The sequence below is a fragment of the Prionailurus bengalensis genome, chromosome B4, assembly GCF_016509475.1.
Source record: "Prionailurus bengalensis isolate Pbe53 chromosome B4, Fcat_Pben_1.1_paternal_pri, whole genome shotgun sequence".
NCBI lineage: Eukaryota > Metazoa > Chordata > Mammalia > Carnivora > Felidae > Prionailurus > Prionailurus bengalensis.
Genome location: NC_057358.1, coordinates 27,178,222 through 27,191,699, shown reverse-complemented (window position 1 = coordinate 27,191,699; position 13,478 = coordinate 27,178,222). Strand labels below are relative to the sequence as shown.

At 38.5% G+C, this 13,478-nt stretch overlaps 1 protein-coding gene across 1 annotated transcript in view; it reads right to left on the bottom strand.

The window, feature by feature from the left end:
* The window catches only part of LOC122473704 (mitochondrial poly(A) polymerase), a 32,492-nt gene extending 26,355 nt beyond the window's left edge, over positions 1-6,137 (bottom strand). The window contains exon 1 of the mRNA XM_043564319.1: positions 5,902-6,137. Within this exon, the coding sequence (XP_043420254.1) occupies positions 5,902-6,055 (154 nt within the window). The 5' untranslated portion in view covers positions 6,056-6,137. The remainder of the gene's footprint in view (positions 1-5,901) is intronic.
* Between the last annotated feature and the right edge of the window lie 7,341 nt (positions 6,138-13,478).

Below are 13,478 nucleotides of genomic sequence, written 5' to 3'. Positions count from 1 at the left end.
CTAATACTGTCCACTTTCCCAGTTTTGATTTACTATATTCAATGCAGAGCACTGAAAAGAGAAATATCCACAAAGTTTTAGAAGCCAAATCAGGAACGTAAAATCACCCATTTAACACTACCCCAAATACATACATATAAAACCTGTACAAGGTTGTAACATACCAAAGCCTAAAAGAAATTATTATAAACCTGAGTGTAAATGAGAATGAAGTTTAGAACTTCAACGTATTGGGTCACCTGGATGGCTTAGTCAGACTCTTGATTTCGGCCCAGGTCATGATCTCAGGGTTCATGGGTTCGAGCCCCGTGTCAGGCTCTGCATAGACATTGTGGAACCTGCTTGGAATTCCCTCTCTCTTCTTCTCTGCCCCTCCCCCACTCTTTCTATCAAAATAAATAAATAAACTTAAAAAATAACTTTAATGCATTATAGTAAGTTACTGTTGTTTTTCTTTGTCACGGGTCTTGATCTAGCTCAAACAATTAACAGTGCGTTACCAACTATCTTGTGTTGTGTACAACAGGTACATCAACCAATTTAAAACTCAGCTGCTGTCCTTAAGAATTCATGGTAATTTTACTAAAGAAATAGGGGGTAATTTCTTTTTTCATTCAAAACCAAACTAGGGCTGGGGGCTTTACCATCACAGAAAATGAAGACAAGAGCTGTAACAGTCAAGAATTAGATATTAATAATCAACTGACCACAAATGAAGAATCAACAACCAAGTATAAGGAGAAAGAAAATCATTTGAGTTCTAAGAGTGTATTAAAGCCAAATGCTGAATTTTAGCAACATATTTTTTCCTCCAAGATACTTAACTTCTAGTTGGGTGGCCTAAAAGTGTTTCTTTTAAATATCTGGAATGGTAGATTCTAGAGATTATAAACCACCAAGTCTGGTAACAATACCCACAAAAAATTCCAAAGAGATTAAATAGTACAGAAAATATAACTGATAACATGGAAATCAGCAGATGCTTTTCGACTCCTTTCAAAAGGTTATAAAACTGATAGATCAAGGAATACTGCAAACACACTGTACCGTGATCTCAGCAAACTCCAAGACATTCTCATGGACAAGACAGAAATGTGTGTTAATGCAGTAAGAGCTCGCTGTACCCTAAACCCTGTTGGTTAGCAAAGGCCTGGAGGCAGTCTCCAGTGGCACACCACAGAACTCTTAGCCCTGACATACCCCACGTTTCTAACTGATCAAACACATGCTGAGTTTGATTCCTGCCTTCACTGTACGAGATGCTGAAAATACATCTCTTAAATAGGGGTGGTCCACATCTCCATTCCGGATGCCAATTCTTTAACATCAATCTCTTGTTTCAAGGCCTGTATCACAACAGCCAGATTCCTCAAATGGTCTTATTCACGCTGGTCTTTTCCTTTTCAAGCCATTCTCTGGTGCCAAAGTGATCTTTATAAATCAATCTTTTAAAAAAAGTCGTATTCTTTGACTGCCCTGCTTCAAACCTTTCAATAGCTTCCCTACTGCATTCAAGATCAAGCCTAAACCCAACAGCATGGGGATAGTTATTGGCATTTTGCCCCATCTCTCCTCTTCAACGTCTACCATTTCCTTCTACCATTTCCTCCTTCTGCAGTGTTCACTTAAGGTACCCCACACACTGTGAACTTTGACTATCTTCTTGTCTCTGACTGGAATGCCCACCTTCTCATTTTCTGCCCCGAACACTCCCATTCATCCTCCCATAGGTCTGCGAAGACTTCTGACTTCCCATGGTAGGTATCTCCTCCACCTCCATATTACCTTACTTCAACATCTGTGAAAGAACGTAATTCACGGTGTTGTAAACTTAACAATATGGAAGAATATATGTCTTCTAGATATTGAGGACAGGGACTATTACTATTAACTGTGATCTCAAGTCCACTGACAGTCCTTCCAATTAGTCCCTATTTCCTTCTTCTTCTTCTTCTTCTTCTTCTTTTTTTTTTTTTTGATAAAGGCTCTGCCTAGACCACCTCACCCACTTTTCCCTTTGTAACTACCACTTACACATTCTTGTCTCTGATTTTTACGGAGTCCAGTCTGTTGCCTAAATGCTTATTGTAAAAGTAAAGTCAAATTATTACATTTTATAAAGTTTAAGTATAAATCCTTCCCTAGTTCTCTGCTCCTAATAACACTCAACTATTAAGTTTGGTACCTATGTTTTCATACATTTTTAAGGCATATACAAATATTTGCATTTCTCCACAGATAAACATTTTTTACACAAAATTACCAAAATCATATTTCACATTGTTTTATAATATGCCTTTAAAAATTTAATACACTGGGGATATCTGTATCAGTATATGTCTACCTCATTTTAAAAGTAACTGTGTAAAAAAAATAAATAAAAGTAACTGTGTATTCTTGTTAATTTATCACAGTTTAGCCAATTCTCTACTGATATTCAGATGGTTTACCTCCTGTCACTATTACAAACAATACCGCAATATCATCTGCATACAATGTCTTTGATTTTTATGCAAGTATATCCCTGCAGCTGATCACTAAGAAAGAGGAGAGACTGAATTTAAGATTGATAGAGAAGTCTGATAAAAGATGAAGAAATCTGCTTAAAAAGCTGGGAGAAGTACAATCTAAAGTATTTACAGCTCTGGCCTGAACAACAGTAGGTAAAAATGATGAGGACAAAGTTGTGAAGGGGGGACAAAAAGTTCAGGAAGTTTAAATTTATTCCTTCAAAAGGTTTATCAAACCTACGAATAAAGTAGTAAGTGCTAATATATTATGACAGACTCAATTTCAATGGTCTTGATGACATAATCTGGTAAGCATAAACTTAATAAAAAAACTAAGACTAAATACTGTCCTGCACTTAAAATCGAAAACAACATCGGGGCACCTGGGTGGTTCAGTCGGTTAAGTGCCTGGCTCCTGACTTCAGCTCAGGTCATGATCTCACAGGTTCATGAGTTCCAGCCCCACACCAGGCTCCGTGCAGACAGTGCGGAGCCTGCTCAAGATTCTCTGTTTCCCTCTCTCTCTTCCCCTCCCCTGCTCGCTCGCTCTCTCTCTCTCAAAATAAATACACATTAAAAAAAAAATAATAAAGACACAATGACATAATGGGGAAGAAAATTAACCTAGAAGCAGTTGCATAAAAGAGGCCCAAAAGTTTGATTTGATGAAAGCTCAAAATGAGTCAAAGCAACGTCTTCACCTCTGGGATGTACACAGGGAATGAACAGATATATATACATCTATAAAATTCCAAACTTCATGGAAACAAATGTTCTTAAAAACACAAATTCAAGGGATAACAGCATTTCTTTACTATTTACTGGTCAGGCCACGTACGAAGTATATGTTCTACTGTGGCCATAATGGATATGAAGGATACTGATGAAACAGAGACCACCTGGCGAGGAGTGGTAAAAGGTCTAGAAGCTGACAGAGAATTACTGTAGACTAAGCGGGATTTGCAGCCTGGAGGAAAACTAATGAGAACCCGAATGCTGTCTTCAACTCTTAACAGCAAACCCTCTGTTCGTGTAGCACTTCAGTTTTCCAAGCCTCTACAAATACGCTCTATTTCAAATCTCAGAATAAGCTTTGTGATGGAGCAGGTATCATTACTGGTAAAAAAGAAAAAAAAAAAAAAAAAAACCTTGCACAAAATATCTAATAAGCTGGATAGCATCTTCTAGATTGCTATCTGTTATCTGATTGCCTAGCCTCTGTCCCCCTTGTTTAAGTGATAGCACACCCCTGCTGGCAGGAAACCACTCTATGAGGTTGTGGGGGGCTGTCAATATTGTTATCCTACCTAGGATACTGACCCTCATCCCCTCGGAGAGACTAAGATTATCAGACTATTTTGGAAAGCTCCTCTTGGTCCAAGAGGTGGGGGTGTGATCAATCAAAAGCTCCTTCTCAGAATTCTTCAAATTTAGGTATAAGATTATCTTATTCTTCCCTTTGGAAAAGGCTATACGCATGTAAACTTGAAGCTGCTGGTGGTCATGCCTCCATGCGGAAGAATCTGAGGTAAGGAGGCCACCAAAAAACAGCTGAAGAAAACACTACCGCACATTGACCATATCCACCCAGTTGACCTTAAAGCAGTTGGCTCTTTCTGGAGTTTGGCTACATGGGTTGGTACATTCTCCCCTTTCTACTTAAGCTAATTTGACTTAGCTTCTGTCACCTGCATCCCAAAGAGTATAATACACTATATACACTGTATATTCTTACTCTTAAAATCGGGGTTCTTTTCCACTACTCAAATGAAAGCTATGTCAAAACTAACATGGAAATGGGAAATTAGTAGATTTTAGCTCATTACAACATTTTCAAACCATTAGAACCCAAAGATGGAATTAGCTGATTTATGAAATAGTGTGTTCCTTGTTACTAGAAAACATTACTGGGAATGTTTTCCAATGAGTTCTCACATTAAATGGAAACCTCAACTGGATATTTCCCAAGTTCCTTCCAATGATAAAATTTTATGCTTCTGAGTATAAGGTGCAGTTACTTCCTTCTCTTTTTAAAAATGGAAAAGAAATTCAAATGATGATTTTGTTGCACACCACAAGAGTCCCTGTATATTTAGCCAGTTATATGATACAAAATGAAACACATTTTCTAACAAAAACAACAAAGCTGTACTAAATGAAGAGTACAGCCTTGGAATCAGGTTTTTTCCTTATCACTGCTACTTAATAGATGGATAAGTTTGAGCTAGCCACTTGGACTAGCCTGTTTTCTCATCTATAAACGAGTAATAACTCCTTCCGTACCAACTTTACAGAGTTCTATTTTCTCAAAGAGCATATGAAAATACTCCCAAATTTAAACTATTCAGATGCTAAATTAAAACAGCTTCTTTGGCAGAATTCTTACTCAAATTTTCAGTTACTTAAGAATTTTTAACAGAAACAGCTTCTACCAAAAACAATCCAATCAGTATTTCCATGAAAAGTCATATTAAGTAACACTTCCACTCCCTGTCAATACGACCCTTTATTTACAGTCTGAGGAGAAGAAAAATCCTACCATTTATTTTAGGAGGAAACATTTTACTTGTTCAGCCTACTATAAAACTACTACCAGAAGTAATTTTCTCTCTTAAAACTACAGCTCCAAGAAATGGTAGAAATAAACATTTTGCCTATTAACTTCACTCGAGATCTAAATTAACTCGATATGTAACCTTACCCAAGTTGCTGGGTTCTTTTAGCCTCTTTCTACACCTGCTAAGTGGAGACAATGAAACATTTTTTGCTAGATTGTTTTAAAAATTGTAAAGAAGATACAGCTCTTGGGGGTCACAACAGGGCTTCAATAATACGCAAAGAAGCATATAAATTTAGAACGTCTCCGGGTCGGCATTCAGTTCCAGTGAATGCAAACCCGTTACCAGGTTACTAAAACGGCCAAAAGAATAAAGCAAAATTCAATAATTTTCACAGGCAGAATCCTACATTCGGAAGCGAGGAATACTGTTACTCATTAATGCTTCAATACACCCGTCCTCCAACAGCTTGTAAATCAGATACATTTGTGAATGAAGCAACTGACCGATATGTGGCATCACTGTTATCCCTGTATTTTATCAAAGTATAAAATATAAGCAAACTGTGCTCGTGGCCTGAACTTCACAAAGATTTATTTGTGCACAGGCCTCCCCGAATTAACATCACACCCCACTACTACCATGAGCAACGGGTGGCTCTAAATTCCCCTAGTGACATTAGAGGAGGATGGGACACAACCTCACCCTATTGCCAAAGGCTCCTCGGCCGTGTCCACGGGCCACGCGCTCGCCCGCGATCCCAGTCTCTTCCCCCTTCCCTCGCCCGCGGTGGGTCGCGGCTACAGAGCAAACCGAGGACACGGCGCCATCACCTGTCTCCACGCTCCCCGACGACTGCTCTTCTCTTTTAATTTCTGCGGCCACAGTTCTTGGGCAACTGAGAAGCCTGTGGATAGGACGCAGCACTTGACTTCTCTGAGCACAGAGGGGTAAACTGGCCAACAAGCCCACAGCGCGAGCCGCCATTGTCAAAGTAACAGAGGCAGGAAGACGAAAAGGGCACCTGGCTCCTGCGCGTGCGTGCTGAGGAGTAAGGAACGGGAAGCCTAGAGGGTCAAACTGGGCGAAAGTTGCCGGCCTGAAGATGCCTTTGCTTTCAGATTCGTTTCGGTTTTGCTCTCCCTCGGTTCTCTAAAAAGAAGAGCCCCCCGTAGAACGAGCCCACCACCTACTCTTTCAAATAGAGTCATGAAAATAGAACCGGACGTCAAGGTCATAGGGAAGGAGCACTTATTTGGGAATCTATACAGTAAGAGTAGAGTAAGTGATAACACTTTTTCTTTATCAGACCTTTACACGTACTGGCTCTCAACCCTTACAATAACCCTGTGAGATGGAAACTATTATTATCGCCGTTTATTTACGGCGAGACTGAGGCGTATGCAAGTTAAGTAACATTTTGTAAAGTTACACAGCCAGTCCGGGACAGAGATGGGAGTTAAACCTAGATTACCTGGTGCAAAGTTTGTCTTTTTTCTTATAACAAGTTTACTGAGATTTAGTTCATATTCTACACAATTCACCACTTTAGGTGTCCCATTCGGTGGTTGTGAGTATACCACAAAGTTGTGCAACAATAGGCATAATCATTTTTAGAACACTTTCATCAGCTCCAAAAGAAACCTTGTGCCCATTAGCTATCACTCCCCCAGTCCCCACATTCCCCCCAGCCCTAAATAACCACTTATCTACTTTTTGTCTCCATGCTTTTGCCTTTTCTAGACATTTCATAGAAATAGAATCATGCAATATGTGTTTTTTGTGACTGGCCTCCTTCACTTGGCATAATACTTTCAAGGTTCTTCTATGCTGTAGCATCTATCAGCACTTCATTTCCTTTCTATGGCCAAATAATATTCCATCACATGGTGTTAAAAGATAAGCTGGGGCATATTAAAAATTTTAAGAGATTGTTTGAACAAAAATAAATTCAAATCAGGCAACGTCCAATCTAGCAGACAGAAAGGGTGTTTATAGGCAGAAGGGAAGACTTGAAAATATAAATGAAAGATTTTCACAGGCAGAAGAGAGCAGGAACAAGGAAGTAATAGTGAGCAAAAAACACACTGGTTTGCATAAAGTTACTTTCCTTTAGGGGATGTCCCAGTTTATCAGTCAAATAAACTGGTTCTAATCAGGTGAGTTCTGATTGATGGGCTTAAGATTCTATTTCTGGGAGAGTTGAAACTGTAATTAGGTTTTGTTTTGGTTACATGAGGCTTACACAAGTGACTCTATCTGGGGCCTGTTGTCTTATTTTTAACAATGGATATGCCACATATGGTTGCCCATTTCTGTTGTTTCTGTCTTTTGGATATTATAAATAATGCTGCTATGAACATCCATTATCAGTTTTTGTATGAACATATGTTTTCACTTCTCTTGGCCATATACCTATGAGTAGAAGTGCTGGGCTGTATGGTAATTCTGAGTTTAATCTTTCGAGGAAATGTCAGGCTATTTTCCAAAGCAGCTGCATGATTTTCATTCCCACTAGTAGTGTAAGAAGTTTCCAATTTCTGCACGTTCTTACCAATACTTGTTATTTTCTTTTTTTTTTTTTTTTTTAACGTGTATTCATTTTGAGAGACAGAGACAGAGCATGAGCAGGGGAGGGGCAGAGAGCAAGGGAGACACAGAATCTGAAGCAGGCTCCAGGCTCTGAGCTGTCTGCACAGAGCCCGATGTGGGGCTCAAACCCATGAACCCGTGAGATCATGACCTGAGCCAAAGTCAGATGCTTAGCTGACTGAGCCTCCCAGGTAGCCCTTCTGGGTTTTTTGTGTGTGTGTGTGTGTGTGTGTGTGTGTTTTAATAGCCTTGCTAATGGGTATGAGTGGTATCCCACTTTTGATTTGCATTTGATGAATGTTGAGCTCTCTTCATATGATTATTGGTCATTTGTGTATTTTCTTTGGAAAAATGTTTATTCAGATCCTTTGCCCATTTTTAACTGAATTATTTTACTACTGTTTTAAGAGTTCTTTACATATTCTGGATATGTCTTTATCAGATGTATGATTTGCAAGCACTTGATCCTATTCTGTGGGTTTAACTTCATTTACTTGATAGTGTCCTTTGAAACATAAAAGTTGATTTTGATGAAATCTAATTTTTTTTCTTTTGTTGCTTGTGTTTTAGTGTTATATCTAAGAAACATTGCCTACCCCAAGGTTGTGAAGATTTATCCCTATGTTTGCTTCCAAGATTTTAACATTTTTAGCTCATACATTTAGGTCTTTGATTAATTTTGAGTAAATTTTTGTATATGGTATGAGGTGGGCATCTGATTTCATGGTTTTGGATGTGGATATTCAATTTGTCCCAGTACTATTTGTTTAAAAGGCTCTACCTTTGCCCATTAAATGGCATTGGCATATTTGTTGAAGTCAGATGATCACAGATACCTGTGCTTATTTCTGGATTCTCAATTCTATTTCATTGATCTATATGTTTATCCTTACATCAGTACCGCCCTGTCTTGATCAATGTTGCTTTGCAGAAAGTTTTTTAAAATTGAGAAGTGAGTTTTCCAACCTTGTTCTTTTTTTCCAAAATTACTTTAGAAACTGTTATGAGCCCCTGTATTTCCATATAAATTTTATTATCAGCTTCTCAGTTGCTTCCAAAAAGGCAGCTGAGATTTTGAGAATAATTGTGCTGAATCTGTAGATCAACTTTCTACGATACAAAAATGTATCGTCATCTTTAACAACATTAGATCTAAAATGTGAACATGGGAGGGCCTTCCATTTGCTTAGGTCTTCTTTAATTTCTTTCAACAATGTTTTCCAGTGTTCAGTGTATAAGTCTTGTACTTATTAAATGTACTTATTTCTAAGTATTTTATACTTTGTGATGCTACTATAGATGGAATTATTTTCTTATTTTTCTTTAGATTGTTCATTGCAAGGGTATAGAAACACAATGGTTTTTGTGTGTTTATATTGTATCCAGTAGCATTGATGACTCAGTTTCAGCTTTAATAATTTTTGTTTTTTGTTTTTGTTTTGTTTTGTTTGTAGCTGTGTTAGATTTTTCTACATACAAGATAATCTGCAAAGAGAGACAGTTTTATTTCTTCCTTTATGGTTTGGAAGCTTTTATTTAATTTTCTTACTTAATTACTCTGGCTAGAACCTCCAGAGAAATGTTGAATTGAAGTGGTGAGAATGACCATCCTGTATTCTTCCTGTTCTTAGTGGAAAAGCATCCAGTCTTCCTGTATAGTTTATGATGTTAGTTGTGGGTGTTTTGTAAATACCCTTTACCAGGTTGAAGAAGTTCTCTTCCCTTTCTGTTTGTTAAGCATTTTTATCATGAAAGGACATTGGATTGTTTTGTTTTTTTCCTACATCTATCGAGATGATAAGTGCATTCTTTTAATGTGGCATATAACATTAATTAATATTCAGCCTTTAAACCAATCTTGCATTTCTCTAATAATCCCACTGGTCATGGTGTGTAATTCTTTTTACATGTTGCTGCATTCAGCTTACCTGTAGTTTTGCTCTAACCTCTTAACCAGTTTGCCTCTCTCTCATGCTCCATACAGTCTGTTCTCATCCCGTTGGCTACAGTGTAGTGATCATTCCATTCTTCTTTTCATTTTTTTCCACTTTATTTATCTATTTATTTAAATATATGAAATTTATTGTCAAATTGGTATCCATACAACACCCAGTGCTCATCCCAAGAGTTGCCCTCTTCAATACCCATCACTCACCCTCCCCTCCCTCCCACCCCCCATCAGCCCTCAGTTTGTTTTCAGTTTTTTTTTTTTCAACGTTTATTTATTTTTGGGACAGAGAGAGACAGATCATGCACGGGGGAGGGGCAGAGAGAGAGGGAGACACAGAATCGGAAACAGGCTCCAGACTCTGAGCCATCAGCCCAGAGCCTGATGCAGGGCTCGAACCCACGGACCGCGAGATCGTGACCTGGCTGAAGTCGGACGCTTAACCGACTGCACCACCCAGGCGCCCCATGTTCTCAGTTTTTAAGAGTCTCTTATGCTTTGGCTCTCTCCCACTCTAACCTCTCTCTTTTTTTTTTTTTTCCTTCCCCTCCCCCATGGGTTCCTGTTAAGTTTCTCAGGATCCATGTAAGAGTGAAAACATATGGCATCTGTCTTTCTCTGTATGGCTTATTTCACTTAGCATAACACTCTCCAGTTCCATCCACATTGCTACAAAGGGCCATATTTCATTCTTTCTCATTGCCACGTAGTACTCCATTGTGTATATAAACCACAATTTCTTTATCCATTCATCAGTTGATGGACATTTAGGCTCTTTCCATAATTTGGCTATTGTTGAGAGTGCTGCCATAAACATTGGGGTACAAGTGTCCCTTGGGTAAATTCCTAGCAGTGCTACTGCTGGGTCATAGGGTAGGTCTATTTTTAATTTTTTGAGGAACCTCCACACTGTTTTCCAGAACGGCTGCACCAGTTTGCATTCCCACCAACAGTGCAAGAGGGTTCCCATTTCTCCACATCCTCTCCAGCATCTATAGTCTCCTGATTTGTTCATTTTGGCCACTCTGACTCGCGTGAGGTGATATCTGAGTGTGGTTTTGATTTGTATTTCCCTGATGAGGAGCGACGCTGAGCATCTTTTCATGTGCCTGTTGGCCATCTGGATATCTTCTTTAGAGAAGTGTGTATTCATGTTTTCTGCCCATTTCTTCACTGGATTATTTGTTTTTCGGGTGTGGAGTTTGGTGAGCTCTTTATAGATTTTGGATACTAGCCCTTTGTCCAATATGTCATTTGCAAATATCTTTTCCCATTCCGTTGGTTGCCTTTTAGTTTTGTTCATTGTTTCCTTTGCTGTGCAGAACCTTTTTACCTTAGTGAGGTCCCGATAGTTCATTTTTGCTTTTAATTCCCTTGCCTTTGGGGATATGTCAAGTAAGAAATTGCTACAGCTGAGGTCAGAGAGGTCTTTTCCTGTTTTCTCCTCTAGGGTTTTGATGGTTTCCTGTCTCACATTCAGGTCCTTTATCCATTTTGAGTTTATTTTTGTGAATGGTGTGAGAAAGTGGTCTAGTTTCAACCTTCTGCATGTTGCTGTCCAGTTCTCCCAGCACCATTTGTTAAAGAGACTGTCTTTTTTCCATTGGATATTCTTTCCTGCTTTGTCAAAGATGAGTTGGCCGTACTTTTATGGGTCTAGTTCTGGGGTTTCTATTCTATTCCATTGGTCTATGTGTCTGTTTTTGTGCCAATACCATGCTGTCTTGATGATTACAGCTTTGTGGTAGAGGCTAAAGTCTGGGATTGTGATGCCTCCTGCTTTGGTCTTCTTCTTCAAAATTACTTTGGCTATTCAGGGTCTTTTGTGGTCCCATATGAATTTTAGGATTGCTTGTTCTAGCTTCGAGAAGAATGCTGGTGCAATTTTGACTGGGATTGCATTGAATGTGTAGATATTTTCAAAACCCTCCAGGGACTTCTTCCCACTCCAGAGTAAAAGCTAAAAACTTACAAGATCTGTTGTAAGCCAGCCTTCCACTTCTTCTAGAGCACATTTCCTGTCACTCTCTGCCCCATCTACTCTGCTCTTTCTAATACTAGTCTCCTTGATATTTCTCAAAATTCCAAGAAAGTTTGCACCTCAGGACATTAGCATTTGCTGTATTCTCTTCCTTGGTTGTTTTTCTCCCATATGCCTTACTGCTTTACTTCCTTCGTGTCTCTTCAAATATTGCCTCATGAGGGAAGAATTTTTTTGATCACCTTATAAAATAACAATGCTTTTACCCCCCAAATATGGCTTGGTATTCCCCATCCTCCTAACCTGCTCTTTTTTGATAGCATATTTTGCCATCTGACATTCTATATATATTTATATGCTTGTTTTACTTATTATCTGTTTTTCTTCAAGTACAGCATAAGCTCAATTAAATATGTTTACATATCTATTGGACAAATATTATTGATTTAATACTATGGGCAATGTTCTAGATGCTGGAGATAAAGTGAAAAAAAAAAACAAAAACAGATAAAATCCTTGCTCTTATGAAGCTTATCTTTTAGCAGGGAGAGACATTCAATAAACAAATATAATTAAAATAGAGAGTATGTCAGTGGTGATAAGTAGAATAGAGAAAGATTTTGCAAAAAATATGGAGGTCACTAATATTGTTGATAAAAGCAGTTTGTTTGTTTTTTTTAAATTTTTTTTTAACGTTTATTTATTTTTGAGACAGAGAGAGACAGAGCATGAACGGGGGAGGGTCAGAGAGAGGGAGACACAGAATCTGAAGCAGGCTCCAGGCTCTGAGCTGTCAGCACAGAGCCTGACACGGGGCTTGAACTCACTGACCGTGAGATCATGACCTGAGCCGAAGTTGGCCGCCCAACCGACTGAGCCACCCAGGCGCCCCGATAAAAGCAGTTTTAGTGGAAGATGGATAATGAAAACCCAATTGAAATGGGTTCAAATGCAAATGAGAGGAGACAAAACTGATAATACAGAAAATTGTTTTAGGGATTTTACTACTAAGGTGAGTGAGTAGGTGAGTAGAGAAGTGGGTTATGAAGAAATAGCATGTTTGTTTGCTGATCAAAGCAATCCAGCAGAGCTAGAACATAGGTGCTATGGTAGACAGAAGAGAAAATTGCTGAGCTATGTCCTCAGCAGGATGGAATCTAGTTCCCAAGTGGAGGGACTGGGCTTAGAAATCTGTACCCTGTGGAAACGATGTAAGTAGACAGTATGTTTGTTAAACGAATGACTCACGGTTGATCCAAATAGTAAAGTACTTGCCCCAGAAAATTCCAACGAGTGGCCCTGCATCAGGGGGCTTTCCCTGATCTCCTTTGTGAACTGAAGTCATCTTTGTATGTAGTATGGTCAACTAGGTTATAGTCTACCATATTAAATTTGGGTTCAAGGGCTGACTTGTTATCATTTTCTAGAGACTGTTGCAACAGTTCTTTGACGTGGAAGCACTCTAATGTGATATATCAGAAAACCAACTCAAATTATGTAAATTTAAAATACACATTCATGACTTTTACCCACCATTTCCATTTCTGGGAATTTACCCTATAGATAGACTTGCACAAGTGAGCAATATTATGTATACAATCAGGTTCACCGCAGCATTAAATGTAAAAGCAGAAAAATGGAAATAACTTCAGTATCAGTTGTTGGTTATATCAGCTAGGGTACAGACATACCATGAAACTCTCTTCCTTTATTACAAAGAGTGAGTTACTTTGCCTAGAGAGTACTTTTGGCATGAGAAGACTTCAGATTTTTACATCATAGAATTCTAATTATATACAATATTTTACAGTAAGCATGTCTCTATATATTAACTTTACCACTAAAAAATTCCATATAGGACATGTCAAAGATATGGTAATGTTTTATTT